Source organism: Trachurus trachurus (genome assembly GCF_905171665.1).
Source record: "Trachurus trachurus genome assembly, chromosome: 3".
Taxonomy (NCBI): domain Eukaryota; kingdom Metazoa; phylum Chordata; class Actinopteri; order Carangiformes; family Carangidae; genus Trachurus; species Trachurus trachurus.
Window position 1 is genome coordinate 12220359 of NC_139893.1, and position 27178 is coordinate 12247536.

Consider the following 27178-nt stretch of genomic DNA (forward strand, 5'->3'; position numbering starts at 1 on the left):
AAGGAAATTGAACCCAAACATCAGACGGAGGAGCAGCAGGGGAAGGTAACTGGACCTCACAGTTTGTTTTCAACAACTTTTAAAATGCTTTATAACCATAATGCATGTATATATCTGTACTCACGTGTCAGTTTCAATTAGAGCCAAATGCCCAGCTCACTAAAACTACATTTCTTTATCCTGCAAAAGTTTCCATGTTTAGCTAAGTTAGCTACCGATAATCTGTTAACTTTGGATGAAGTTGCTTCTTTTAAACGTTTTTTAAATGATGTAATGTGTGTAAACGAAAAACAAACAAACACCTTTATCACCTTTACTTGTCACTTCTGCTTTGTACCTTTCGTAGCTAATTTGAAGTTTCTTTCGAAAGCAGCTGTGTAGTAAAAACTTAGATAAGTAACTAGGCTGTTTTTAATGTTACCACGGTAACACGGTTGATTGACAGCTGTCACATCATTAAAGTCATTTGTAGTTTATTAATGTAAAAACCCTCTCATGGATCCATTAATTCTGAGGTCAGAGGAGTTACAATTAAGAAAAACAGCCATTCAATGATCAATACAGAAACTAGCCATAATCAACAGGTGCGGTGCACTGCAGATCACTTTCATAGTAGTCACAGGTTTTTCTGCACTGAATACTTTCGTTTACAACTATTTAAGTACATTTTGCCAGTAGAGTATTTTATATGGTTTTATAAAGTTGTTATTTTTTCTTTTCATGGTTATAGTTACATTCACACAGTGACTGCATGGATCAATTCTGGTCATTTATACTGAATATTAAAGGAATAGTTCACCAAAAAAATGAAATTCAGTCATTATTGACTCACCCTCATACTGATGAATAGTTTTTTATTCCTCAAAGTGCATCTGGAGACCCGGGAGGGGGGTTCGTAGTCCAATGAAATCCTTATATTAGAGTCAATAGCGCCCGACACAAAAAGGTCCATAAAGCTACACAAAAACCTTGTAATCTTCCTCCACACTGCTTGTCCGCTGCAATCCAAGTGTCCTGAAGGGATATAGTCCAGAGTTTACTCAAACGATGTCATTTAGGACATTTTTACAGCCTAAACAGTCCTGTATTGCACACTGATGTTCACACGTGTGAACGCGAGAGCGTTACAGGACTGTGCAGCGGACGAGCAGTAAGGAGGAATATTAAATGGTTTTTGTGTAGTTTTATGGACGTTTTTGTGTCGGGCGCTATCGACTCTCATATAAAGTTTTCGCTGGACTTCGAACCCCCTTCCCCTGTCTCCAGATGCACTTTGAGGAATAAAAAACTGCTCTGGAGTATTCATCAGTATGAGGGTGAGTCAATAATGACTGAATTTCATTTTTTGGTGAACTATTACATCAGTGGACTAGACGGCATTGAGGGGGATGAATGTTTATTAAAATGTTTCTTTACTCCTGCAGAATGTCTTTCCGTTTCTGCCCCCAGTGTGGGACAAAGCTGCAGCCTGATTTTAGGTTTTGTCCCTCCTGTGGGGAGAAGCTTCCCGCTCCGAACTCAGTCGCCACGTTAAGTCTCTCTCCGCCTAAAAAAGATGTAGTGGGATCAGCAGCTAAAACAATTTTTGGCACGAGCACATCCAGTGAGCCCGCAGAAAGCAGCGGTAAATATCACGGCAGTATTGTATTAGGAGTTACTTAGTGTTATCGATAGATTATTTTTAAGTGTAAATTGTTGGACAATGTGAATCTTCTCTTTCTGCAGTCATTACATCTGTTCTCTCAACTCCAGTTACGGCCCGTCCTGCACTGAGAAAGACTCGTAAGTCACTCGCCACTCAAGATGTCACAGTTGTCACTCCACCTGTGGTGCCCTCCACTAATCCTGTTGCAGACAACAAGCAAGGTAATGAGCATTTTATTTGTTTTGACCTAAAAGTGTTAATTTGGTTTTCTAATAAACCACTTTAGAAACATATGCACTTTCGAAGCATAGATTCTCAGCATATTTATTGACTAATATTAGTAAATCTTTCCTTGTATCCTATTTATTCTCCCGTTTTGTTTTGTTTTGTTTTTTTAAACGAAACATTATATGGTTTTTATGTGTGCAAATGCATGAGAATGACTATTAAACTGGATCTGAGATACAAGAAGAGTGAGTATATAGCCTACATTAGACATGCAGCAACATAAAGTGATTGACAAAGTGCTTATGTGTTCATGACACTGGCTTCAATCTACCAAAATGGCAGCGATCTTTAAACCACAAACACTGATTGGGTCTTGAGTTGTGGCTACAGTAAAAAGTGTTTTCTGAAGTCACACTGACCTTCACCTTTGACCAAAATGTGTTCAGTTTGTCCTTGAGTCCGAGAGAGCGTCTCCACCAAATTTGAAGAACGGCGTTGTAGGGATATTGCCTTCACAAGAACAAAAACCATGTCTTGTGAGATTGTGTCCACAAGAACGGTACTGATGGACAGACAGACATACGCATAGAAATCTAACATGAAGCATAAAGAAATACAAGTGATACATTCATTTTTGACAAGAAATCTGTGTCTTGTATCGACAGATATCGGGATCCAGACGTCGAAACCAAAACCCTCGGTCACTTTCAATCTCACTCCAGAGATACAGCCACTTATACAGACTTCAGCGTCTCCCGTTGTTAGAAACCCTCGACTTCGTGAGTTCAAACACAAACACAAACACAATCTGTTCCACATCTGTTCTTGCCTCCATGAAAACTTTAAACATCAAACTTTTCTTTATTTCTTTATTGATTGTGACTGGATCTACGTGTAGTCGGGGGGAAGTCAAAACTCTCCAGTCCTAATACACGCGGGAAAGCAGAGGAATCGACAGTAGACGGCTCTGCTAAAGCCGGCCAGTCTCCGGTCTCCTCACCAGCCTCCAGGTCTCCTTTAAAAGGTGAGCTGCATCACACAACACGAGATGTGCCACACACACACACACACACGGTTCTGCCTTTTTGGAGGCTACATAATAATAATAATAGTTGTAAGAGCAGATTATGATGTTGATTGTTTTGTGTAGTGAGTCGGACTGTGATTGGCAGGTCAGCCTAACCTTTGTGTCTAGGCCAGTGTTTTCCAACCAGAGGAGGAATAACAGTTTTTGACCTGCGCTGTGCAGCATTATGCTCCGTGCGGATGTGTCATTTTAAAAGTGTTGGATGTGAAATAAATGAATTGTGTGCATCGTAACTAAAAATCGAGTGGATTTTTCATCCATCCCTCATGGTAAAGTAAGAGCGTCAGATATGTTTCCTGTTGAAATGCCTCAGTGGCTTAAAGCATTGGCTTATCCTCTACAATAATAATTATAACTTTATTTGTATAGCACCTTTAAAAAACTCACAAGTTACAAGTTACTTCATGAAACAACCTATGTATTGTATTGGGTGTATGTTTGTGTTTTTATGTCAGTGAGTGAAGCCCACTGAAACAAATCCCAATCAACAATGTTGTTGACATGGCAATAAAGTATTGAAACTTGAACCTTGAAACTTGAGACAAGTCACAAATGCCAAAAACCATAAGAGAGAGAAACCAATACGAGAACCCAACAACAAGTTGAGACCAGGAGGATTCAAATTAATATGCAGGATGCAGTTAATTAGATAGAATAAATAAAAAGGAGGGTATACATGATAAAAAATAGATAAGATGATACAATAAGATAAGAAAAGATAGGATAAAAGAGTTAAAACAGAAGAAGGTGTAAAGTAAAACTAAGAGCATCTGAGTAAAACTGAGATAAAATAGATCATGATGATGATGATGAAAGAGGAGGGTGACATCACATAAAAGCAAGTCTGTAAAAGTGGGTTTTAAAAAGCAAAACACCTGATACTAATGATATCTTAACAATAAAGAAAGTCAGTCATGTCCTGCTGTGAAACCGAGTGAATTAAATACATTCTTAATGAATTTGACTTCCTTGAAATCCAGCACATGAAAATAACTGTTAAGCAGCATTGTGGCATAATGATATAAGTTTAAACAACAAGAGACACTCTGTACATCGTTTTTACATGTCTAGTGATTTTAACTTTTTCACTGTAAGTAATTAATTTGAAATGTTTTGCATGACTGCACAGCGACGGGAAAGAACAAGGCCAAGAGGGCAAAGCATGCGCCTGCTGTGGAGCCGCTGCAGGAGGGCGAGGAGGTGACGGACACGACGGGCAAGAAGTGGAAGCTGATGAAACTGCTCAGTCAGAGCACGACGGACATCGTTTACGAAGGTGAGACTGGATGAATGACGACTAACGGGGGAAGTGTTGGAAGGTACAGTCACTATAAGTGATGAAAACCATTTAGACGTTACCAACCATATAATCCTAAGACATTAATAATAATAATGAATGATAATTGACTGATATTGCTTTGTTCTTTTCAGTTTTACAAACAGTTTCACGATCCGGCTCCAAGGAGTTGAATCACATCCTCAAACTGGTGAGTTCTGCCTCAGGGCTCTTGTCTCCTTGCAGCAGAGAGTGAATCATCGATATTGCATCGTGTTTTTAGCTCTTTGTTTTTCTCTCTGGGTGTGATTGCTCAAGTTTTTCTTCCTCTTAGGGAGCTAAAGATGGAAGGATTTTCAACGAGCAGAACTTCCTGCAGAGAGCCGCTAAACCTGCATCTGGTGAGCGTCGCCTCTGTTTTCATTTCTTCTTCTGGTTCCAAAAACTAAAAAACAGGCAAACTGGTGAAAATATTCTGTCTTTCTTCTGATTACAATACAAGAGAAGTAAAGTTTGTTAAAGCTAAAATAGAGTCAGTATTTATGTTTGATGCTGATCAACAGTCACAGGAAGATGTGGATGAGTCTGTCTTTCATTACACTGTCAACTCAATGGAAAGCACAAGGCTACGAAAACCAAAGAGATTTTATTTTATAGCGATTATAAACTTATACAAATATATTCATGGGTAGGATATTCAGATTTTGCCAATAAACCTTGACAATTATTACACACTGGACCTTTAAAGCCTGAATTGATCAATACATACAGTACATGCCCTAGACTGAGACGGACAAATTGAGCAGGGAATCGCTCCATCTCTATTCCACGTGCGCCTGATGTGATAACTCTGCTGTTAACACCTGTCGTCTCTCTCTAGTGGAGAAGTGGATCAAACAAAATAAGATGGATTTCCTGGGTATTCCCTCTTGTGTCGGCTTTGGCCCCCATGCAGAGTCCTACAGGTGTGGAGGAAATCTTTCTATATTATTACATTTACACATCATATTGAAGAGTTTTTTACGTTAACTTCAGGTTTTGGATGTAACCCTTCTTCTTTTTTCTTTTGTCACAGGTTTTTGATTTTCCCCAACATGGGTCAGTCGCTCCAGTCCGTCATCGAGGAAGAGGACGATCGTCTGTCGGAGAAAGCTGTCCTTCAGCTCGCCTGCAGACTAGTGAGTGTTCACACGCCGCCTGTGTTGAACTTGTTTTATCTGAGACTTTTATTGTTTTACAACCCGCTGTTAATGTTTCTCTCTAATCTCAGCTGGACGTCCTGCAGTATATCCACTCAAACGAGTACGTTCACGCCGATATAAACGCAGAAAACATCTACATCAAACCAGGACAGACGTCACAGGTGAGAAATCAGTAATGTGTCCACGATGGAAATGTGTTTTACACACTGACAACGCGTTTCTTGTATTCAGGTCTATCTATTAGTCTACTTGCCAGCCCATAGGGCCCCATTGTGAACCCGGAAATGTTGAGTACCCCAAAGTTTTATGTTAGAAATAGATAGTATGGGTCCCCAGTATTCAGAAACTGCCGGATGCTAATTTATATATATTGGGCAATTAGCATAACAGACACAATCAGCATAAATTAGCATAATTGCCTATATGGGCAATATTTCAACAAAATTGACTTGGCTGATCTGGGCAATATTGGAGTGGTTTTAGGGGTTATTGATGATGCTGAATCCATTTCTGACATTTTCCAAATTCAAAATGGCTGTCTAAACCGGAAGTGACCAGATTTTAACCGCCAGTGGGCCGATTTTGATGGATTTCAAAATCTGGTAATCGGTTTAGACAGCCATTTTGAATTTTGAAAATGTCAGAAATGGATTCAGCATCATCAATAACCCCTAAAACCACTCCAATATTGCCCAGATCAGCCAAGTCAATTTTGTTGAAATATTGCCCATATAGGCAATTATGCTAATGTATGCTAATTATGTCAATTATGCTAATTGCCCAATATATATAAGTTAGCATCCGGCAGTTTCTGAATACTGGGGACCCATACTATCTATTTCTAACATAAAACTTTGGGGTACTCAACATTTCCGGGTACTCATTGTTGGCAAGTAGACTATATCTGTCTGTCTAAAAAAAAAAAAAACTGAATCAAAGAGTTTTAAAGAGAAACTCTGCCTTGTTTTCCTTCAAGTGTTTCTATTCATGTTCTTACATAATGTGTGTTTGTTACTCAGCTTTAAATCAGTAATGTGTCCACGATGGAAATGTCTTTTACACACTGACAGTGCGTTTCTTGTGTTCAGGTCTATCTCGGAGGATACTGCCACGCCTTCAGGTACTGTCCCGGAGGCCAACACGTGGAGTACCGCGAGGACAGCAGGACGCCACACGAGGGCACCGCAGAGTTCATCAGCCTGGACGCACATAAAGGAGCAGGTGTGTGTCACTTCTCTGCTTCATAGTCATAGTCATAGAAAATTTATTGCCATGTCAACCAGTGACAAGGAATTTGTCTTGGTTTGCTCTCCAGTACATACAACACGACACGACCCCACATGAAAAACACATGCGGGAGACAGAATAAATTACAAAATACAATACAATTTACAAATGACAGGGAACAGTACCCAGCGACATCGTGTACACAGTATGGTGCAAAGTGCAATAGTGAAGTCAATGTGAGTTCATGAGTCTGAGTGAGTTCATGAGCGTGATGTTTTACTTTTAATGCTTCTGTATCTCCTGCCTGATGGGAGGAGATTAAAGAGATGATGTGCCGGATGAGAGTGGTCTGCTATGATCTTGTTAGCCTTTCTGACGAGTCTGGTTGAGTAAAGTGATGTGAGTGTAGGCAGGTTACTACAGCCGATGGTTCTAGAGGCTCGACGCACTACTTTCTCCAGCCGCGCCTTGTCCTGTGAGGTTGTGTGACCATACCAGACAAGCATTGAGAAAGTGAGTATGCTCTCTATAGTAGACCTGTAGAAATGGGTCATGGCTGGTCGGCTGACCCTGAATTTTTTGAGCTGCCGCAGGAAGTAGAGTCGCTGATGGCACTTACTAATTACGAGACTGGTGTTGAGCTCCCATGATAGGGATTGATGGATGGTAGTTCCAAGGAACTTAAAAGGGGTTACCCGCTCAACCACCTCTCCATTGATAAGGAGGGGAAGAAGAGGGGTGGCCCTCTTTCTGAAGTCAACAACCAACACACACCGACTCCTCAAACAAACAGAGATGAAGACCTTCCTTCCTCCCGGCGTCGGGGGAATAGACACAGTTTCACTACGAGAGAGCGCGAGCCGAACGCTGCCAGGTTTAGTTTTCCTCCCGCGGCGAGGGGGGAGCTGCGTTCCTCCCACGGTCCATCTGTCTGCAGAGCTGTCGGGCCGAACGAAATTAGATCTTTTCCTCACAGAGCTGATTGAGTTAGTGTAGTTAGATTCAACATTTTACTTGTTTGACAACTAGAAACCAAAGCAAACTGGCTGATGTTGGTGTCATGTTGTGTTGGTGTTTGAGGGTGTAAAGTGTAAAATGCGACTATGACTACGTGTGTTTGTGCTTTTCAGCGCCGTCGCGACGCAGCGACCTGCAGTCTCTGGGCTACTGCATGCTGCGCTGGCACACGGGGACGCTGCCGTGGACCGCCCTCACTCAGCCGGAGCAGGTGGCCGCCCAGAAACAGAGGTGAGACAGTTCGGTCCACACACAATTAAAGGGATAGTTCAACATTTTGGCAAATCGGCCCATTACCATAATCCCTATATAGTCATAGCAGCAGGTTCGTTACCTTTAATTGCCCGTCCAAAAAAAGAGTCACACACTCTAATATTTTCGTTGGGCCTTTAACTTTGATTACGGCACGTATTTGCTGTGGCATCGTTTCAATAAGCTTCTGCAGTGTCATAACAATCTTGTTTTTTTAGGATTTGATTTCACCAAACGTCATGTGTTCACCGATCATGATCATTCAAGATTTTTTTCCGACCACATTTCTTCCTTGAAGATGATGGTTCCCCACTAATCCTTCCAGTTTTTAATAATGCATTGGACAGTTTTTAACCCAATTTTAGTAGTTTCAGCAATCTCCTGAGATGTTTTAGTTGCTTGATGCTTCTGAAACAGATTAACATCTTTCCACGACCACAGGATGTGTCTTCTGACATGGTTCTTTAAGAAATGAGAAGAAGCTACTGACTGCATCAGTTAGGGTTGAACAACTTGTTGCCAGTTGAAACATAATCATCCATGCAGTAATTATCCAATCCAAAAAAAAAAAAAAAAACTCAAAATGTCTCATCGTAGGTTCATGGAGGACGTCCCCGCTCTGATGACTCACTGCTTCGGGAAAACAAAAGTCTCCAGTGAGTTCAAATGTTTCTCATTTAACACACTCTTTAACAGTCGTGTGTGTGAATACATGGCAGATATTCACAGTTTGTTATCCGTGTGTGTGTGTGTGTGTGTAGGTGCATTTCAGAGCTACCTGACTGCAGCGATGGCTCTGCAGTACAGCGAGCAGCCCGACTACTCGGCACTGAAGGCTGGACTCCGCACCGCCTTGGTGCAGATGGGAGGGTCGCTGGAGCAGCCGCTGAGTTTTTAGGTGAGGACATTTAACTGTGAAGCTTCTGGTTCTTTCTTAGTAACTCAGTAATAATAGTAATGACTCAGCAGATTGTTTAATTATCGTTTCTTTTGTCATGATTAGAGGTTCAGCTCAAAGTGTTGATACCAAGTGTAAAATTACAATGCGTAGTAACAATAAAAGCACAATACACACAATACATTACAGTCTCTTCTTTCATGGATATACAGTAGTTTGTAGGGATGGCACGATTACTTGTTTTTACAATTAATCGCAGTGTTAAACGGCACAATTAATTGATTGTAAAGATTCCTAAATGCCGTCACTTTCCAAAAAAGATAATGTCAGAACCATATTGGCAGATGTGTGCGCCAAAGTAAAGGTAAATGCACAGATACAGGTCCATTTATTTAACATAACACCGAATTGGTAGGAATTTAAATGTTAGCGTGTCATTTGTAATTAAAAAAAAAGATTAAAATAAACGTAAACATTTGGTATAGATGACAATTAATGACTTGAATATTTCACACACTACCCCTGGGGGATTAATAACTGCTCCTATATTAATAGATACTTAAAATATTTTGTGTAAATAATTAGTAATGGAAAAATCATAGAAAAACCACACACATCCCAAAATCTGAACGCTGGGTGCAAGACAAAAAAGTAAACAATAAGAAAAAAGGAGAGTAATAAATAATTGCCCTGGAGCTGTTGCTGGTGTGCAGACTTTTTGACAATATTTGATTTTACACATTCATAGTGTTGTTGAGTGTTGATGCATAATAATCGTGATAATCGTGACACTGTGTTTTCTCTGACAGTAATCGTACCAAGAAAATCTTATAATCGTGACGTCCCTTGTACTGCCTTTGTTTTTTCCAGATCCGTTGAACAAGAAGACGACAGTCGGGAGTTGGACTGGACTGTTTTTTTTTGTTTTTTAACTTGTTTTATCATGCTGTGTGTGTGTGTTTTATCTGTGATGTTTCTATTGCACTGAGTAGAGTGAGTGAGTGAGTTCATTATGTGCGGTCGACCGTCAGGTGGTGTTAACGTGTTTTCACTGGGATCCTGTTTTTAAACATTCACGTTGTGGTTCCTTAGTAAAAAAAAAAAAATTTGCACTACGGTATTTCATTTCATAAAGTGACTGGGAGAGAGATTCAACCTGACTTTGTGATGTACAGATTTTGGTGCGACGTTGACACTTTGTCAGTTGTTACTGTTGTGTGCTTTTGAATTTTGTGTGATTTTTTTAGGGATTTTAACAAGTGCAAAGAGCAGCTCTCCGTAACAACACGTCATCAATTAAAACAGCATTTAAGAATAAAAATTCATCAGGAAATGTTGGTGTCGTGCTCTTGTTGCGAACTGAACCACAGTGTCTTACATGTGCAGATTCATTCAACCAACAGACAACGTTTACTTCCAAAGAAACCTTTATAAAGTTTAAACATTTCTGAACATAAACATTTTAACATTTCAAGACATATACAATTCTTTATATGAAACAGTAAATATCTCTTATTGTGCACACTCTTAAAGTAATTCAGAAAATAAACACTGTTAATCTTTTTGCCTGATCTCTCCTGCTCTGGCATTTAAAACCTTCCCATCTGTCACTTGAGGCACTTTCTGAATGACGAGGCTTTCGTAGAACGACGACGTAAAAAGCAAATGATGCTGAAAGACTATGGCGCCCCCGTGAGGAAGCTTTTGTACACAGCTACAGGACCCAGTGGCTTCCTGACAAAAGGAGCCTAGCTTACACACTTTAAACTGATCGGATGAGCTTTTCCATACAGACATGCTGGCAGTGTGAGGCAGCTACACATGCACGTTTAAATATAGGTTTTACACTGCAGATTGTTTCCATGTTTGTAAAAAAAGAAAATGAACCAAAGTGAGTTTTGAAGAGAAACCCTGCCTTGTTTTCCTTCAAGTGTTTCTATTCATGTTCTCTTACATAATGTGTGTTTGTTACTCAGCTTTGAAGCTTAATCATGTATCACTCTGAATATTCTCATTATCCGCCTCAGATCCCTAAAATGAAAATATCCTGTTGGTTTCTCAGGGAACATTCCTGCTTTGGAAATGACCTCATGTCGATAAAAATCTTCAGACAAACATCACATGCTCATGAAATCTTTTCCTGTCCTGCTGACAGTGAAACAGCTCTGGGCTGGATGCTAATTTAACACTGAAATATCATAAACCTCAACAGGGGGTTTTCAACGTCTGTAAATACTGATGGTTTCGACAAAAACCTTGACATGTAACTCGGTTAAGTGATTGTGTTCTTCTGAGGAAATGCATCCTGGACTTATAAAACCATTTCAAAATTATAAGATCACTTTAAAACAAAAACAAAAAAGCACTGTCTGTAATAAAGCCAAAAACAAGGCCGCCGCTTTTAGCTGTTCCTGAAATGCTTTTGGACATTTTGGACATTGAATTTTCACATGACAGGAACAGTTTATGAAAGTGTAAACTTATGTGGTATCCCACTTAAACCCAGGCAAAACCCCAGTGTGTGTTGAAGGAGCGAGGACGTATGAAGGGAGAAGTGTGTGTGCGTGTGTGTGTGTGGGTTTTTCAGTCATGACTTGAGATGCAGAAACCCAGGAGGTTTTTTTTTTTTTTTTTTTTATCGTTCTTGGTCAGAACAAGGCAAATGTGTGCACAAACTCCGTCCATCGTAATGGAGGAGCTTGTTTGTCTGAGCAGTAAGTGGAAAACCCTCAAGGCCTCTGGTCCCTCGGTGCAGGAGGGGGGGGAGGGAGACGGCGTGGAGTGGAGTGGATCGGATCGGGAGTGGGACAAATGCTTTAGTTACAACTCCACTGCGTCATTTAAAAGACGGTAGTGGCCAAGTGGCTGGGCGCGGAGGGGGCCTCCTCTTGATCATGTGTTGTGTCGTCGTCGTCTCCTGAAAAGATTAAGAACCGCGGAAAATTAACAAAGTCCTCCTCACGCCACCAGCTGGGGGGGGGGGGGGGGGGGGGGGCGGCGTGTCACATGATCAATGTCTGTCTCTCTGAAAAACAAGGCACTAGACTAGACGCTCCTCTCACCGTGTCCACCATCTCCCTTTTCCTCACTGGGTTCCTCCTCCTTCACCTCCTCGGGCATCTCTATCTGCCCCAAGTCCTGCACGTCGTCCACACTCGACTCCTTTTGAGAAAAGAAAAAAGAGAGTGGGGTTAGTATAAAAAAAAGACAAAGTCAGAAAACCTATGTGGGTCAGTGACAAATAAAGTTGGCAAGATAAGAAATTGAGAAATATCTTTAAAAAAATGTTTAAAAGCATGCATCAGATTTGTTCAATGTACATTTTGTGTTGACATGCACCTTTTTTAAAGAAAAGACTGAATGCCCTGAAAATGTCAAATGGTGTAACCACCAAAGATTGATAAATATTTATTATTTTATAACACATGAATACTCATTAGTATGTAGTTTATAAACACAGTTAAAAATGTTTCACTCATCATTTATAAGCACTAACTGTATTTATAAACTACATACTAATGAATATTCATGCGTTATAAATGAAGAATTCAGTATTTATTAACTAATGCTTAATAGTGTGTACTTATTATAAAGTGTTACCATATTTTCTTCTGAAAACTTTAAATTCAAATAGATTTTTTGCTGTATTTCAGTATTTACATTTTAATGCATTTTGACAATACTGAGCAGGACATATCCTACAACCATGGCTTTTCTTCTAAATAATGTGACAAATTATGTAAAAATTGTCAAGAAACGTAGTGTTGCATTTGCAAAAGTGAACTGCATTTATTCCACATTTGAATCCAGATTTATTTTCCTGTATATATATATATATATAATCCTGTCAGATTTTTATGAAAAAATACTGGTAACACCACTTGACATTGGGTTGCATCACGTCATTGACTCATGTAACAAGCGATTGAAGTAACTCAATTATCTACAAGTGTGAGGAGGTGGAAAGAGTGTGATAACAGAATTAATAACACATAACCTAACATGTATTAATAACACAATATCTATTATACTACGTTTCTACAGATATTAATATCATAGTTACCAGTACAGTTATATACTGAAGCACCTGTTCTCTGTTTACCTGTGATTCAGAGAAACGATCTTCATCTGAGTTCCTAAATCCTTCTGGCGCCTCCATGAGGATGTCAAGGCCTCCTCCTTCCTCCTCATCATCATCGTCACTGCTGAGAGACACAAACAGTCGACTGATGTGACAGTGAACACACACAAACACACAGACACACACATCTGTTCAAACCTCACTGAGCCACTTGATGTGAAGAGATCTTATCTTATCTATTACATCTAAATATTATTATCCATATCTTATTCCACACTGACAGATCCACACTGGTGTTTTTACTGTGGCTGCATCTTTTTGTCATATTAAAATAATCTGGGGCGTTTTCTATGCAATTGTGCTGTGTTGAGTATTTGAAAAACCTTGAAATCTGAACTAAAATAATTTGGTTTTTTTTGGTTTTTCTGAGATAATCATCAGAATATGCACAATGGGCCTAAAGTGTTCCTAGAAATATCCACAAAAATATAAAAAATTATGCAGATTTGAACCATATTTGGCTGCACATTAGGAATTTGAGGCAGAAATGTAACGCAACAGTAACTATTAGAGGACAACATGAAAAAAAAAAAAGTGTCCAGTTTGTGACCCTGACCTTCCTCCAGAGTAGAAATTATCTTCTTTCTTCTCCTCCACCACCTTTTCTTCTTCCTGTGTTTTCTCTTCCTCCACTTTGTTTTGGTCCTCTTCATTTGGCCCATTTTCCTTCTCCTTCTCCTTCTCCTCCTCCTTCTCTCCTTCCTCCTCCTCTTCTTCTTGTTGCTCAGCTTCCTTCTTCTCCTCCACCTCCACAACCTTCTCCTTCTCCTTCTCCTCCACCACCACCTCCTCCTTCTCCTCTTCCTCTTCCTTCTCCTCTTCCTCCTCCTCAAGGTCGGAGCAGTTGAGAAAGTCGAAGCTTTCCAGCGCTGTTTCGACTTCCTGAGTGAAACTAGAGGAAGTAGGAAAAGGAACCTGTGGAAAAACAAACGCAGGAGTCAAAACAACACGAATCTCTATCGACACATCAGACTAAAACAACGCCGCTGCCGCCGCCGCTCCGCTCACCGTCGTCGGAGCGTCCCCCGCTTGTTTCAGCTGCGGGAGTTTCTCTGCTGCTTCTCCCTGGCGGCTTCCTCCTCCCGTCTCAGTGGCTCTGTCCTGCGTCTCCTCACGCCGCTGATCCTCCTTCACATCCTCTGTAGAAACACACACCTGTGGGACGCTGCTCTCCAACGTTGTCGTCTCCTCCTCCAACGACACCGGATGTTCCGACGACGAGACGTCCGGGAACGAGCAGCTCAGGTCCACCGAGGTCTCGGAGAGGTCGGCCGACTGGACGGACGCCCTGTCGGTCGCGGTACAGTCTGGGATGCTCTCGCCGGCGCCGGCGTGGCGGCCGCGAGAGCAGGGGGTCTGCAGGTGGCCGTTGGGCACCGCGTCCCTCTGCGGGGCGAAGACCTCCGAGGAGGCTTCGGTCTCGTCCTCCTCCTGGTTGGACGACAGCGACGGCGTCGACGCGCTGGACTTGTGCGGCGTGAGGGACAGCGGACTGGTGAGAGTGGTGGTGGGGGTGGGGGTGGGGGTGGTGGGGGTCTGCAGCATGTTGGAGGCCGTCAGCCGCTGGGCGTGATGAGCCAGCGCCGGGCTGGACGAGTCGTCGGAGGACTCGGAGGAGTTGGACCAGACTGTCCCGTTCTCCATTTCCCCCTGACGCTTCAGCAGAGACTAGGAGGAGGAGGAGGAGGAGGAGGAGGAACACATGAATGAACACAGCTGTAAAAATGAGGATGCTTTTTTTCTTATTAATCTGATTTTACTGTTAGCTAAATTTCACATTCACAAATGTAAATTCACAAGCAAAAAACCAAACTTCACTGTGTTTATGAAAGAAATGGAACAGTATATTTCAACAATTTCCCCCGCACAGAACAAAAAAGCGATCAAAACTCTGAGTGTATGCTGTACTTTTAAGGTATTTACGTAATCTGATAATTTATTCTCGCACCTCTTTATTTTATTACTATTTATTTACTTTTATTGCTGCTAATATTATTTTTATTTTTTTCTCTCTCTCTCTCCTTTTTTTTCTTTTTTTTCCTTCACCTCTCATCTCTTTGTTAATGTTTTGTTCTCTCTCGGTGTTATGTTGATGTTTACACCAGCAACAACGTATTGTATGGTATTTGCATTTGTATGTGCTGGTCACTTTCAATAAAGTTTTTTGAAAGAAAAAAAAAAAAAAAAAGGAACACATGAATGAATGATTTAAATGTAGGTAGGAATGATTTGACAAATGTTAAATGTCTATTTTTTGCTTGGTATTTGTATTTGTGCTTTGTATTTGTATTATATGTAGGTGTGTGTATATGGGTGTAGATCGCATGTATGCTTGTTTGTTTATGTAAAGGTACTGTATATATTTATATGGTGTAAAGGTTAGGGCATCTATAAGCTATTGTAGCTTCAGCCCTGACCCTTTCGATCAGCCATGCAGCCCTGCTTTTAGAGGGATGTGTAACTGTTTTTTTGTGGTTCTATTTATTTATTTTTTGCTGATCGAAATAAACTCAAACTCAAACTCAGAGAGAGGAGCAGGTCAGAGACGGACGGACAGAGAGGCTTTGTACACAGTTATCAGACTCATTAATCCTGCGCTGCTGCTCAAACCGTCGGTCACAGAGAAACCGACACGACAACACGGCTAAAAAAAATGTGACACAGAGCTGAAGTCACAATCTGTTTCATGGTGGAGCAGGAACAAGAAAGTTGCTTTCATGCTGGCTCTGCTCTGCTGTTTCAGGTCAGTAGGATTTATTTAAATAAAATGTAAATGTTAAAGTGCAGTGGACAGATTTTTGGCAGGTAAAAACTGCAGCTGAGACTTATCTTAAAGGGATAGTTTAACATTTTGGCAAATTGGCCCATTGCTATAAACCCTGGAGTCATAGCAGTAGGTTCGTTACCTTTAATGGGCTTTATGCACAGCTCCACTACTTCCTGAAATAAGCCAGCTTCTAACCCTCAACTGATTAATCCAGGTGTGCCTGACCGTTGTTGTGAGGTCAGGCACACCTGGATTAATCAATTGGTCCAATAACGTAAGACAGGAAATAAAGGAGCTGTCTTATTTCAGGAAGTAGTGGAGCTGTGCATAAAGCCCATTGTCGGTGCAAGCTGTTTTTAGAACGGCGGAGCAGAGCCGCGAGCTGCTCAGAGCTACGCTACGGAGGCTCATGGGATTTCTTGGTTTCCCTCATCAAACTCATCAAATACACAATCCAACAACTCCAAAACGCTCTGGTGGACAAGTTGTGACCTGCACATTCACCACGCTATGAGATAATAACACAACGTTACCAGACATAGTTGTTTTAGAGGCAAATGCAGAGACTGCTAGCTGAAAAACTGCCCCTGAAGGCAACGCGCATCAGTAGTTCTGCATGAATTTACCTCTAAAACAACTCTGTCTCGTAACTGTCTCATAGCGTGGTGAATGTGCAGGTCACAACTTGTCCACCAGAGCGTTTTGGAGTTGTTGGATTGCGTTTTTGATGAGTTTGATGAGGGAAACCAAGAAATCCCATTAGCCTCCGTAATGTAGCTCTGAGCAGCTCACGGCTCTGCTCCGCCTTTCTAAAAATAGCTTGCACCGACAATTAAAGGAAACAGACCTACTGCTATGACTATAGGGATTATGGCAATAGACCAATTTGCCAAAATGTTGAACTATCCCTTTAACTTAACATGACTCTCTTGGATTTACAGTCAAACCGGTGACACCTGGGCCTGATGTTATTCTACAACAGTTCATTTAGACTTATTTTGTTGTTAACTTCCCAAACACTGTAAGTTGTTAATAAAATACTGCTGGTTTACAAGGAGACGAGCAGGGATATGAAACTGCTCCTGAACGGAGACGGGAAGAGAAAACATTTCAGAGCCACCGGATAAATTAGTCCAATTCAATTTCAGTAACAAATTTAATTTCTTTCATACCGAACCCGCTGAGACGCAGCAACACTGAAACATTTGCTGCTTGCAGCTTCGCAGTTCAGCGTTTGCCGTCTTTGCTCCATCATAATGAGAGATGAACAGTTCATTAATCCTTAATCCACCCACTCATTTAGCCTCTGTTCTCACTGCAATATGTGACAAATACCTTTCTGGGAAATCTGTGATAAGTCGTTATGTTTAATTTAATATTTGACACACTAAACAGATGACAGATGACCATATGAACAGTTGTCTAAAGTTTAGTGTTTTTTAACATACAAGCAAAAATGAGTGAACTGATACAGCAGCTCAAGTTCAAGTAAGAGTCAATTAAATACGATCATTTCAGGATCCTGAATTTGATTGGAAATTGACAACAGTTAATTTAAGATACAGAAAATTACATTTGAGTTAATGAATTGTTGTTATTTAGGGCTGGGTTTTAAAAATCGATTTTCCGATTCATATCGATCTTCATTTAAAAGATCTGATATCGATTCTTAAAATCCTTAGATCGATCTTTTGATGATCGCCATTTCTTGTTTCCTCTGTTAGATCTACGTGATCCCAATTACCACCCACAACAAAAGAGTTGCACCGTTTACTTCTGTAGTGGGTTATATTAAATAAATGTGCATTAATGTAACTGCTTTTGGGCCAATTCTTTATGCAAACATTGATTTTTTTTGATAATGCACCATGTTAGAGAGTTTCATCTTTCTTAGTTCTGTGAAAATCTCTTTCATAACCGAGCAAAATTGGTAGTAAAACTGAAATATCTCCAAATGAAACAAAATCGAATCGGAATTAGATTGATTGAGTAAATCAGTGGCGATACCCAGCCCGATGGTTATTTCATTTCTCTGATTTGTTTTAGTCAGATGTATTCACAGACTATCAACTAAACTACAGCTACGACAACATCCCAACACACCGACTGCACTGAGGCGACTCGAGGGGCCGTGCGGCTCGGTTCACAGCGCAAGGACGCCGTCCTGTCCGTCGGGACGCCGTGGAACGCCTCCACCAGCGAGTGGTGCTGCCTGGGCCTGCCGTGAGGCACGCTCTTCAGCGCGGTGAGGAAGAGGAGGGACATATTGGAGCTACTCAACCACTATTAAACAGCTACAAGGACCACAGCTCCGCTCGTACATGCTGCTGTCACACAACTCACCACCGCTCTCATTCATTCTCCTCGCATCAGCCACGCCACTCCCACAACCACGCGACCTAACACACAGTCGTCTGTGAAAATCCTCACACACATCAGTGCTACTGCTACACACAAAGCAGTTGGAGAGCAGCTGAAATAGAACAAGCCAATGACATGACAGTAATAATAGCCATCAGTGAAGTTAATGGCAAATAGACAGTATTTTTTATATATATTTATGGATGTATGTGTATATGTGGTGAAAATGAGGAGTTAACAGTGTTTGATTGATTCACAAGGCCCTAACAAACTCTTATTTCATACATATTATGAACTAGAGCTGGTCTCATGAAGATATTTGAGACTTGTCTGTAGTTTTAAGTTTGTTTTTAGAGCAGTCAACAAACAGCTGAACAACAATAAACTCTGAGCTCTGCTTGAAAATCTGACTGAATCATTTCACTCTTTTGCTGAATTTACCAGTAAAAATGGTCTGATGTGGTCTACGTGATCACTCATGTTTGTTTTTTTATTGTGGTTTTTAAAGGAGACATATTATGCCCCTTTTCCACATAATAAAATAGTTCCCAGGTGTCTTGAAGACGTGTCTGTGACATGCTTCGGTCAAAATACCCCAAGGATCAAACATCACAGCCCTGTTCAGAACGGCTGGTTTCAGTGCCTGTCCCTTTAAATGCAAATGAGCCACTGCTAGCCCCGCCCCCTCTACCGGTCTCAGGTAGGGGTGGGATTATGCAAATTTGAAAACTAGTTACATCACTGGAAGACAACTGAGGGAACAGCTCATAAAACCACATGGATTTCAACCTAAGGAGCCTGAACATTACAGATTTCTTAGTCAATTCTCACATTTTGGGGGCCGGAAGATATAATTTCAGAAAGTGATATTTCCATAATATGTCCCCTTTAAGACTAAAAATTGAATTTACCCACAATGCATAGCAAACAGATGAGTCTCGATGTGAATCTAAAGTCTGTCTTTGTGAAACACTGGTGTGATGAGAGTTGTTGTGAGAAACACAATGAGATTTAATGCGTCTGTGTTTGTGTGACTCACATAAAACACCTGCTCCCGCATAGAGGGCGTGTCGGGAGGGCTCTGATTGGACAGCAGCCGCTTGGAAACCGTACTGGTGGACGACGTCTGGTCGTCCTTGTCAAACGGACTGAGAGAGACAGAGAGAGACAGAGAGAGAGAGAGAGAGAGAGAGAGACAGAGACAGAGAGAGACAGAGAGAGAGAGAGAGAGGAGAGAGAGAGAGAGAGAGAGAGAGAGACAGAGAGAGAGAGAGAGAGAGAGAGAGGAGAGAGAGAGAGAGAGAGAGAGAGAGACAGAGAGAGAGAGAGAAAAACACTTCAGTAAACATGTTACAGTTTAAAATGACAGAAACCAGAGCAGCTGACGCCGTGGGAGGAGGAGGAGGAGGAGGAGGACGAGGAGGAGGAGAAGAAGGGAGGACGAGGACGAGGACGAGGAGGTAAAAGAGGGAGGACGAGGAGGAGGAGGGAGGACGAGAAGAAGGAGGGAGGAGGAGGAGGAAGAGGGAGGGAGGACGAGGAAGATGAGGAGGAGGATGATGATGAGGAGGATGATGAGGAGGAGGAGGATGATGAGGAAGAGGAGGAGAAGGAGAAGGAGGGAGGAGAAGGAGGGAGGAAGAGGAGAAGAAGGGAGGAGGAGGAAGATGAAGAGGAGAGGGAGGGAGGACGAGAAGAAGGAGGGAGGAGGAGGAGGATGATGATGATGATGATGAGGAAGAGGAGGAGGACGAGGAGGAAAAGGAGGAGGGAGGAGGAGGAGGAGGAGGAGGAGGAGGAAGAAGAGGGAGGAAGGGGAGGAGAAGGAGGGAGGAGGAGGAGGAGGAGGAGGAGAAGGAGGGAGGAGGAGGAGGAGGAGGAGGAGGAGAAGGAGGGAGGACGAGGACAAGGAGGAGGAAGAGGAGGAGGAGGAGGGAGGAAGAAGAGGAGAAGGAGGGAGGACGAGGACAAGGAGGAGGAAGAGGAGGAGGAGGAGGAAGAGGAGGGAGGAAGAAGAGGAGGAGAAGGAGGGAGGAGGAGGAGGAGGAGGAGGAGGAGGAGGATGATGATGAAGAGGAGGAGGACGAGGAGGAGGAGGAGGAGGAGGAGGAGGAGCAGCTGCGTTGCCTGACCTCCACGTGACCTCCAGGTTGAGCTTCACCGTCCCGAGGTCGTTGATGTCGACGGCGAGCGTCTGCGGCAGCGGGCAGAACAGGTCGAGCATCTCGCAGGAGACGCTGCCGACGACCACGTGATTGGCCAGGCTCTTCAGCTCCGTTACCTTGACAACCGGAAGCAGACGAGAAGAGGAAGAAGAGACATGACGACGAGTGGGAGAAACAGACACACAGTCACAGTCACAGCGTTTGGTCCAATATAATAATCTTCTTATTCTTCTTATTCTCATTATAATTATTATTAATGTCGACAAACGCTGAAAGACCAAAACTAAACAGAGAACGAGCATTTCCTGTTTAGGTGAAAAACCTCATATAGATTTTTTCTTCCTCCACTGAGCCACATAATTGAACCATGTGACGCGTCGTCGACTCTATTACACTGAACACATACTGCATTGTGTATTTCATATACGCAGCACCATCCTAGAGCAGTAAACAACCAACAAATGCACATTTACTCCTGTTTGAATAACATTTTGTGAGCTTAGAATTATAAGGTTCTATCTCCATTTTTTCCATTCAAAATTGAGTTTTTTGCATAATATCATGCATTAGTGGTCTGTTAATGCCTGTGTGGTGTTATTTTTAAATTTTCAACATTTTTTTAATTAGTTATTCATAAAATAAAAAGGTTCTATCAACCAAAACACAAGCCGAGTTGGAACTTTGATGCTCAATATCTCGGAACTACCCAAAACGGAGATAGAACCCTATAATTCTAAGCTCACGATTTGATAAAAAAAAGTTTAAAAAAATACAGTGCAGAGCTGTTTTAGGAAACTTTGCCTTTTTTTAAAATGAAACTTCATGACTAATAAGGACTAATAATAGAGAACTAATACAGAGAGAAAATGCTGAGTCATGCGAGCGTCTTCCGTAAAAAGTTGCTTTTCTTTTCGTTACCTTGATTGACAGCAGCTCTGTGACGAGAGGCAGGAAAATGTATTCTTCGCTGTCCCATATCTGCTTGTTGCTGACCTCCACTCGGCCTCGTAGCCTCCATCGCTGACGCCCGTAACGCATCAGGACCTGACGGGCGTTAAGAAAAACAAAGTGTGAATGCAGAAAACAGTTATTGAGGATCAAGTGCAGAGTCTCTGTCTTTGTGTTTGTGTTTGAACTGGTGTTAATTACCTCATACTGATCGCCCGCACACAGCCGCGCGAAGCCGGCGAGGCCTGAAACATCAAGAATAAAACGGCAGAGAAATGAGAACTGGACTAAAAGAAGCAGCAGGAAGTCACATGATGGTAGAAACTTAATGACTCACCCTTCATCTTGACATGAAATTCTCCCATCTGGCTTTCTAACTCGCTCTCAAGTGAGCACATGTGCTACAGAGACAAAAAAAACAAACTTATTGATCATTTTCCAACATTGAAATCAACTGTCAGTTAAATGATTTGTTGTTTTAGAGAAACTTAATGAGCAGCTATGTGGAAAACAGATGAAACATGTGATAGCTTGACTTTTGAGTTTGTATCATTATATTTAGGAGTTTTACCATCAGAAAATGTCTCCTCTAATGACAAATACTTGTTTCAGATTTTAAGTGCCGCTTCTAGGAAAGCTATAACAAGGAAGTGGCTAAAACTAGAAAAACCTACAGTGGACGAGTGGTTTGACATCATTTATAACATTTTTAAAATGGAAAGAATTACTTTTGCTATAAGACTAAAACAGGATCTGTTTTTGAAAAGATGGGGAAAATGGATTAGATATGTCACTCCGATTCGTCCATCGTTTGTCTAGTACCAGGTTTTATATCCATTTCCTTTCATCATCTATGTTTTTCTGTGTCAACCCATATGCATCAGTATTTTAATTTTTTATTTTATTTTTTTCCCTCTAATATAACAGATGTGCACCCCAGCATTCTTGTTCAAAGCCAAAGGAGTTACGTTCTAAATGTTTGTATTTTATTATTTTCATCTTTTGTGTGATTGTGGGAGGACCAATCATCCATATCTGTGTATTGTCAATGCAATCGTGGATGTATTACTGAGCTATTCAGATGTAATTTACAGATAAAAGGATGAGATTGGTAATGTGAGATGTAAATGAACATGTGAACCATGAAAATCACAATAAAAAAAGAATTGAAAAAAAAAAAAGAAACATGTGATAGCTTGATAGCTTTTAGCTTCTGTCACTTGCCTCCGTACACTCCCTGTAGCCCTTATTGGCTTCGTTCAGGCTCTCTCGGGCCTCCTTGCTGCCGGTGGCCGAGTTAAAGGCCGCCACCATCTTACTCGCCCCGTCACGCAGTCGTCGCTGTATACAATAAGCATCGTAAAGCTCGTCGACCTGGAAAAGAAAAACATTACACAGCTTTAAGCAAACGCCTGTAGCACAAACTTGAACTGAAAAACATCAGATTTGTCACAATCATAACAACAGTTTTTCCAGTTTTTTTTTTTTTTTTTGTCTCCTGACTCCTGAATATCAGACCCTTTACTGTAGTTCAACAGTTAGTCATCCGCTGTTTGATCCTGAAAAGGTCGTGTAAAGCTGTGACGCTGTGATGAGACACAGAGCCGTGACAGTGAACAAAAACAACACAGATACAAAAACCATAACAATCCATCAAAAGGCGCTGAGGCTCCGCAGAGCCGAGGTAGAAAGCAGCAGAGTCAAGTGACGACTCTCTGTGGGTTCGTCACTACTTTCACATTAAACATCAAGACTGTTTTTCATTAACTCGGTCCATTCATACACACCTTGCTGAGATGAAACTCCAGGCGGCGCATAAACCTCTCGATGGCTTTCACTTGCTGCGAGACACAGAACGATTAAAAGATCACACTTGACAAGGTAAAACAAATGGTCTCATTCTGTCTCTGTAAACAGTTTCAATATCCTTTAAATCACGCCTCATGTGTGAATGAAACTCTCACCTTGTCCTGCTCGTACAAGGACCCCTGCAACATAAACAAAAAAGATAAACAATGAAGACGTTTTAGCATCACAAAGTGTCACATCAACATCCAACAGCAGCAGCAGCAGAGAAGACTGAATCACAGTCAGTAGTGGTGAGACTGGTTCGACTACTGCGGCTCTCACCAGACGACCGTTCCTCTTGTTCTCTCTGATCTGCTGCCCCAGACTGTCCAGCTCCAGCTGGTGGACCTGCAGGTACGACCTGACAATGACAACAAAAAGAAACACAACCTCCTCTGTTTAACTTCTTCATTTAAACACCTAAAAGCAGGCGTATCCTCCTGCGTTTTCAGCGATTTCCCCTCCTGGCAGCCGTCCAGTGAAATCAATGCAAACACTGCATGTGTGGACTGTGTTTACTCACTGTAAGCCTCTGCGCAAGGCGGCGTACACTTCATCCAGCCGCTCGGGCTGGGGGGTTTTAGTGGGTGGCAGTTTGGTGGATCCTGTGAACATCCTGCTTCCTTACAAGGCACGTTTCTTTTGGATCAAACAGTGCTGAGAGAGGGAGAGAGGGAGAGAGAGAGAGGAGGGAGGGAGAGAGAGAGCGTGGGCTCAGTTGTGATAAGGCTGCCTGATTATTTCAATTAAAGTACATTCAAAGCAGACATCATGGAAACTAGCAGGTGAGGCGAGGAGGCAGAGCGCTGCTGCTGCTGCTCACCTGCTGAGCAGAGATATGGTCACACTACTGGGGCATGTTTGGAGAGCTGAGAGCAGCGCTGCGGCTTCAACAAACCAAAAGACATGTCCTGTAATCATACAAAAAGAAAAAAAAAAAGAGAGGAGACATTAGACAAGAATGTCCTGCGTCACCTCATCCTTCACTGTACCTGACCGTCCCTGTGATTATGAAGGACTCTGATAATTATAAAGGTCAACACAGAGAGACGTTGTTCTGTTGAAAGTCTGAGTGACGTGCATTGCAGCAACCACAGTGGCCGCCGCTGACAACAGCAGGCTGCAACAGTCTGCTCGTGCTCCGTCGATTCCCCTTCCTTCCCTACTTCTCCTCCTCCTCCTCCTCCTCCTCCTCCTCCTCCCCCCTCCACATCCAACACCAGCGTACAGGAAGTCTCATGGCCGACTCTACACAGGAAATTCTACACAGAAGTTTGGCCCGACAATATAAAACCATACCTCGGCGGCTGTGTGTGTGTGTTTGTGTGTGAGAGAGAGAGAGAGTGTGTGTGTGTAAAAACTTGACCCCCTTTTTCTTTCTGCTCCAAGATAAGGTATTAAACTAACAGATTAACACGATGCCCCAGTCAGAGGAAGCGAGAGGAAGAGAGAGAGAGAGGTTTCGTGTCTGAGCTAATCTAGTCACAAAAGAGATTACAGACTTAAAACCAAACTAAATCTGTCAAGCAGGAGCCAAACCCATATTAACACATGGGATCTGTGAATGAGCAGAGCCACGCGTGACATCTGCTCCGCATTGTCTCACACTAAAACTGGGGGGGGGGAGAAATTAATCTTTATTATTATTATTATTAGTCAGATTATCACAGGACAGGATCAAGCACGCCACCTGTTGAGATGGAAAACTAGCAGATTACAGTTTTATGTAATCAAAGCCTTATTATATATATATAAATATACGCCCTGCTGTCTTTCTATGTTCCCCCCGCCACACGGTGACGATGTGGGCCCGGGGGACGCAGTGGTCCAGTTAAACCACTAATCTTGGCTGTTGCTGCACACTGGGAGGATTAACAGTTCAGTTGGTCGGGGGTTTAAAACATGGCAAAGAAAAAGAAAAAGAAAAAGGTGCCATACCAGGAGGCCTTTACGGATAAAACACCCCAACACACAACACACAACACACCCACCAACCAACCAACCAACCAACCACCACCTTCTTCCAAACATGGCCAAAGAACAAGAGCTCAAGTCAGGAGGAAGGAGAAAGGAGGAGGAAGGGGGGGGGGGGGGGGGGGCAGCTATTAAAAAGATCAAAGTCATCATCATAACACACACACATACAGAGGAAGATGCTAATCATACACACTCCCTCCTTAGGATGGACATTGTTTAAAAAAAACAAAAGAGTCAATATTGGTCCAGAAGCCAAGATCTTGACTTTTATACCAACTCTTAATTCTTTAGTTTTATTCTAACGACCTATCAGTCTCTTTACAAACTCAGATCTGCTGCATCATGTTAATTGACTCACTAACTCTGATTGAAATTCGTTCAATCAAATGACACGGCACTTTTTTGATCCTCAATTTAAAAATCACAGTTATTCAGTCCGTCCATAACCGTTCACTCCCACCCACCCATAAATAGCCATACCTACTACAGCCCACACACACACACGGGGTCTGCACTGCAGGCACCAGTAGTATTGATAATTAATAATAATAGCCTAATAATAATGGGGGCCAGTAGCCTGGTTTCCTCTCTGTCAGATGTGCTTTTATCCCTTTCCTTACATTAGAGATCATTAGCTGGATTAATCCTCTCCACAGAGCGAGAGTGAACAAAGAGGACACTGTTTCCAATCACCTCACAAGACTGGAGTTTTGTTTAAAAAAAGCCTTTCATGCACTCGCTGCATGCACAAGCACATATAGCCCTGTTCACTGGGCCCAGCACTGTTTTTATTCAGCGGTTACTTTTGACATTTAGTCAATGGCTTTAGGAAGGGGGCTACCACTAATTATTATATTCATAACAAGCTGCTTTAATCTTTCAATTGACTATTTAGTTTATAAACTATCACAAAAATAATAAAGCATGTCCTCCTTCATTACAGGGTAGAGACAGATATTCAACTTACAATGTCATAAATCAAAATAAAATAGTGAATCCTCAACGTTTTTCCTAATCAATGACCTTATTAATGAGTTATCAAACTGGCTGATGATTGATTATAGGAAAGTTTCAGCACCAAAAAGTTATTCAATCTGAACAGTTGCCACAAACATCAAAAGGGTTTAAATGTCTAATGTCTGTGAGTCAGTAAGTTTCACTCTAGAGATGGCAAAAGTTTAATTAATCATAATCGAAACGAGAAGCGATTAATCTCCTTTTGATCGGCTCATCTACTACTAATCGCCTAATCACATCAAAACAAATAGCTATTTTCCAAATACTATGTGACTGCAGGAGTGAATTAACACAGATTTAAACCCCACTACACATCCAGACAAGTGTCCATCCATCCATGCATCCATCCAGACTCCTCACTCAGGGGTCTCGGTGTGTGTTTCAGGGAGGAAGAGGAGGAGGAGAAGGAGGATGAGGAGGAGTAAATGGTGTTACAATAAAATGCAACCAACCTCTGTTCCAGATTACTGGATTATCCTCCTGACCCGGCGGCAGCAGCAAGGCCACTGAGGCGGATCAACACACTCACACACACACACACACCCAGGTCCTGCTCTTTACTTCAAATAAAACACCGACAGAGTTTTAACCAATAAACAACCAAACGAACAAAACAAAACTCCGAGACCATGATTTTGTATTCTGGACATATCCTACCCCAGGCAGCTCATCACAGGCCACAAAAAAGTCCTCTCCCGTCCACACCAGGACCCCCACCAACCACCCCAGAAAAAAAAACCCACCCACGACCCCCAAAGTATTTCACTATAAACACTAAAAAAAAAAAAAAAAACACAGGGGGAGGAAGGGTGAATCAAATCAGAGGCAGCTGGTGGATACAATGCAATGTCGACACAACATCACAGGATAAAGCAACTTCACGTCGGACGCGGACTCATCATGCCCATGTAGAGAGGAAAAAATTCAACAACAGGATTTCTTACGCTTTGACCTTGGAAATAAAAGCCCCCCGGCCGGACCCTACCTCTGTTTTACTGTCCCACAACACCCGCAGTGTGACCGCAGTCCCATTTCCAACGCGATGCTCCACACACTTCGCAGAGGTTTACAGTTATTCTGGGCGCTGTCCTTCTCCTTGATTTCGCAGTTTTTTGTGTCCAC

General features: G+C 42.1%; 2 protein-coding genes across 5 annotated transcripts; one reads left to right on the plus strand and one right to left on the minus strand.

The window, feature by feature from the left end:
* Nucleotides 1–7: 7 nt before the first annotated feature.
* vrk3 (VRK serine/threonine kinase 3) lies at nucleotides 8–10150 on the plus strand. Of its 2 annotated transcripts, none has more exons than XM_083996021.1 (16): nucleotides 8–45; nucleotides 1425–1624; nucleotides 1726–1866; nucleotides 2539–2652; nucleotides 2772–2897; nucleotides 4090–4236; nucleotides 4392–4447; nucleotides 4571–4637; nucleotides 5117–5201; nucleotides 5312–5414; nucleotides 5507–5599; nucleotides 6527–6659; nucleotides 7796–7913; nucleotides 8532–8590; nucleotides 8696–8832; nucleotides 9703–10150. In XM_083996021.1, the coding sequence occupies exons 2-15, from the start codon at nucleotides 1426–1428 to the stop codon at nucleotides 8830–8832; spliced, it is 1578 nt and encodes a 525-aa protein (XP_083852147.1). In that variant the 5' UTR covers nucleotides 8–45; nucleotide 1425; the 3' UTR covers nucleotides 9703–10150. The 2 variants fall into 2 exon arrangements, with proteins under 2 accessions (XP_083852147.1, XP_083852148.1); XM_083996022.1 differs by having other exon boundaries at nucleotides 1753–1866.
* Nucleotides 10151–10261: 111 nt separating this feature from the next.
* On the minus strand, nucleotides 10262–27178 carry LOC311005636 (uncharacterized protein). Of its 3 annotated transcripts, none has more exons than XM_083998128.1 (17): nucleotides 27042–27178; nucleotides 23886–23973; nucleotides 23586–23719; nucleotides 23345–23423; nucleotides 23179–23202; nucleotides 23002–23055; nucleotides 22439–22588; nucleotides 21552–21615; nucleotides 21416–21459; nucleotides 21185–21310; nucleotides 20234–20382; nucleotides 19141–19249; nucleotides 13982–14641; nucleotides 13530–13888; nucleotides 12935–13034; nucleotides 11895–11994; nucleotides 10262–11749 (listed from the first exon to the last, which is right to left on the minus strand). In XM_083998128.1, the coding sequence occupies exons 3-17, from the start codon at nucleotides 23675–23677 to the stop codon at nucleotides 11673–11675; spliced, it is 2187 nt and encodes a 728-aa protein (XP_083854254.1). In that variant the 5' UTR covers nucleotides 23678–23719; nucleotides 23886–23973; nucleotides 27042–27178; the 3' UTR covers nucleotides 10262–11672. The 3 variants fall into 3 exon arrangements, with proteins under 3 accessions (XP_083854254.1, XP_083854252.1, XP_083854253.1); XM_083998126.1 differs by having other exon boundaries at nucleotides 12935–13037; XM_083998127.1 differs by lacking the exon at nucleotides 23886–23973 and having other exon boundaries at nucleotides 12935–13037; nucleotides 27042–27165.